The sequence below is a fragment of the Monopterus albus genome, unplaced genomic scaffold (genome assembly GCF_001952655.1).
Source record: "Monopterus albus unplaced genomic scaffold, M_albus_1.0 scaffold2.1, whole genome shotgun sequence".
NCBI lineage: Eukaryota > Metazoa > Chordata > Actinopteri > Synbranchiformes > Synbranchidae > Monopterus > Monopterus albus.
Genome location: NW_018127882.1, coordinates 7,787,160 through 7,790,358, shown reverse-complemented (window position 1 = coordinate 7,790,358; position 3,199 = coordinate 7,787,160). Strand labels below are relative to the sequence as shown.

The 3,199-nt window shown below is 41.1% G+C and overlaps 1 protein-coding gene across 1 annotated transcript in view; it reads left to right on the top strand.

Moving 5' to 3' along the window:
• Positions 1-1,557: 1,557 nt before the first annotated feature.
• LOC109958045 (neuronal acetylcholine receptor subunit alpha-3-like) overlaps positions 1,558-3,199 on the top strand; it is a 13,249-nt gene continuing 11,607 nt past the window's right edge. Inside the window, exon 1 of the mRNA XM_020596364.1 lies at positions 1,558-1,804. Within this exon, the coding sequence (XP_020452020.1) occupies positions 1,735-1,804 (70 nt within the window). The 5' untranslated portion in view covers positions 1,558-1,734. The remainder of the gene's footprint in view (positions 1,805-3,199) is intronic.

Genomic DNA, 3,199 nt, shown 5'->3' with positions numbered 1-3,199 from the left:
AAAAACAAAGAGACACTAGGAATAAATAACATACGTGGAAACAGGAGAAAAATAGAATACATAAATGCAAGGGAGGCTAACGACAAAGAAAGAACTAGCAAGGGAGTGACGGGAAAGCCGAGTATAAATAGGGAGTGACAAAGGAGGCGCAGCTGAAGAGTGTCAAAAAATCAGGACAGGTGTGTTCAATTAAGAGAATCAGTGAGAAGGAGTAGACTAGAGCGAGAAAGAGAGAAGAGAGGAAGGTGCAGCCGGGCAAACCTGACAGTACATATGTCATATAATTTCCATCAGACAACATGTATATGTGCATGTATCTCCTTCATACTCATTGTTACTTTACTTTTAAAAACATTGTATAAGTGTGAATGACCCATTTGCCCTTCAGCCTCTCTGGTGGCACTCCCTCTCTACACTGTGTTCAGAATTTTTTAACATTTATAATCAAATGGTTTGAGTGTATTTCTCTATTAGCTGTCCCTACATCTTCACTCTTACCTATCATATTGTCCCTGCATCTCCCTGTTCCATCAAACCTCTACTTCACTTTCTTTCTTTATTTTGTGTATTTAGGGCCTTGTACTAGCACATGCGAGGGACTTAATCACCCCAGATTTTCCTGAACAACAACCTGAGGTGACATCAATTCCTAGGTACACAAATAACTGAGAAGCTCCACTTGCTGACCCACCAGCCACTAACATGATAGCTACTTTGTACTTTAACTGTAAGGCTAATTTTATTAGCTGCAGTGTGCTGTAGGACAACCTAACATAATAAATGTTTGCCTTTTTATTTTGTGACTTTTTGACACATAGACACTTTCCCTTGTGTACACACATGCCACTTTATGCCTACACATGCACACTTATATGCAAGTGTGCATGTGTATGAATTCCATGTTAGAATAATTTGATAGTGTGAACAGATGTACATACGGTACATTTTTATTTTACTTCCTATATTCAAAGAATGCAGAGAAAAAAGTGAAAGTAAGTTACAGTGATGCTGCTGTTTACTTCAGTGTGTTATGTATAGAACCAGCTGCTGCAGCAAAGATGATACAGTGGTCCTATGCTCCAGAATAATTTCACCTCATTTCCATGCAGTGCTGCTATTCTTTAACATTATTTGATTATTTGAACTGGTCAGACTGCAGCTTTCATTATAAAGCAGTATAGAGCAGCTAAAGCTTTAAGCTGTCTGAACATTGTTGTTCCTGCAAAATCAGTTAAGTGAGTAAATAGGTCATTTACAGCTCAGCACTGAAAATGTGTGTGTTGCATCTTTGTTTAGAGCTATAGTGAATAGATATGAGGATAGTAATAATAGACGACATTACCCTAAGCCACAAGGCAGGATTTTAATGGCATTTAAAATCTCCCTCTGCTGAAACAGGTAGACCTCATGCCCAAAGGATTACTTTGTCTCAGTGAGGCGCGTGTGTGTGTGTGTGTGTGTGTGTGTGTGTGTGTGTGTGTGTGTGTGTGTGTGTGTGTGTTTGTTTGTTAGAGTGTCTAAGGGGAGTTTACAAGGACGCAGGGTGGGAGGGGGGAAGGCGGGACGTACAGAACTTGTCCATGTCGGGAGAGCACCTCGACTCCAACCTCTCCTCACTCGGGAGCGCAAAGGAAAGTGTCCTAATTTTTTTTAATTTTATGGCTCCGCAGTCTTTAACAGCGGGCTTTTGACAAGACTCCAGCTATTTTTTGTACGTAGAAAGCGTCTCAAGGCATGGATGTATCGATGAATTTCTCCGGGAAACTAGCAAACGTCGTCCTGCTGGTGCTCCTCGCAGCTCAAGGTAAAACGCAGCACGCCGCGCGTCGGTGCGCAAAAGTACCATTATACTGATTACTTTACTGACAACGTCATTTTATTAGGTCTCAGGGATGTTCGCATCCTTGACTGTCATATTACTTTTAATTATCTTTAGACACCTCACCTCAAATTGTCAAGTTGTATTGGGAAATGTTTTTTTATTACGAATCCAGAGAGAATATTTGGCTTTATAGGCCCGGTCGGTATAATTCCATCCTCAAAAAGTAAAACTTTGCTTCAGTTTATTAATCGAGCTAGATTGCATGTGTTGTCGGTTGGTGGTGACAAAGACCAATGCTGGAATGGCAGTTTGACAAATAGACATTCTTGTGAGTTCAGGGCCGCAGAGCCGGAGCTGATCTGAAAAGTGATGAAAGTCGCCCCTCACATTTTAATGCAGGAAACTAAGTGTCCTACTGTGCGTGCTGCTGCTCTGTCCTGCTTTAAAATGACTGAGATTTTTCCAAGTTGAGAATTTGTGATCAGCCAATAGAATCATAATGTGGTGAGAGCCCCTAAGCAGATCTGGATACACAGAATAACTCAAATAAGACATCTGAACATGCCATCAGGGTTTATTTTTCTCAGGAGATGATGATCTGTGATCAGTCCATGGAGCTGACTGTGAAGCACCTATGGATGTACAAATAAACAAAGACCCAACATGACATAATTACACCTTCAGAAGCTCAGTGGCTTCTCATTGAATCTTCCAGATGTGCAGGGCTGTGGCCCTCCACCCACAGAGGTCAGAGGGCAGGGTTGGGTACAATAGCCTATACTGTACATCGCAGTGTGGCCCTGTAGATTCACTGTCTTGCTCAAGGACATTTCAGCCAGCAGATGGTTGCCACCACAGCTTGATTACTTTGTCTAAGTGATCTATTTCCTGCTTTCCTCATGTTCCAACACCCTTTGGCTCTTTTTATTTTCTAATGTTTTAAGTTCCTGTGAGGCTGCCAAGGCCCCCTGAGTGCTTTAAAACAGCTGATTTTGAAGTGGGGCCTTTGAGTGGCTCCCAGGGGGCCCAAACCAGAACAAAGAAGAGATAAATGCTTCAAAGCAAAATGTTTGTGCCACATTCGCATTTAAGTGAATGTTATTTTAATTATTTTTTCAATCTATAATCTGTATGTTTCAATAGCATTATCATTTTTATAATAAAACAAAGTCAGACTTGGGTTTTGACAAAATTTTGGTCAATATATTGTTGCTGCATTAGCCTTTTAGTTCAGTATAGATGACACATTTCTCAGTTTGTTCAGCCTAGGTTGGTATTCTTGCTGATCATGCCTGTCTTTCATGGCTCGTCCCAGACAAAGCTTTTATGGGAATGATCTACCAGACTCAGCGAGTTTAAACAGAGACTGTAGGAGGT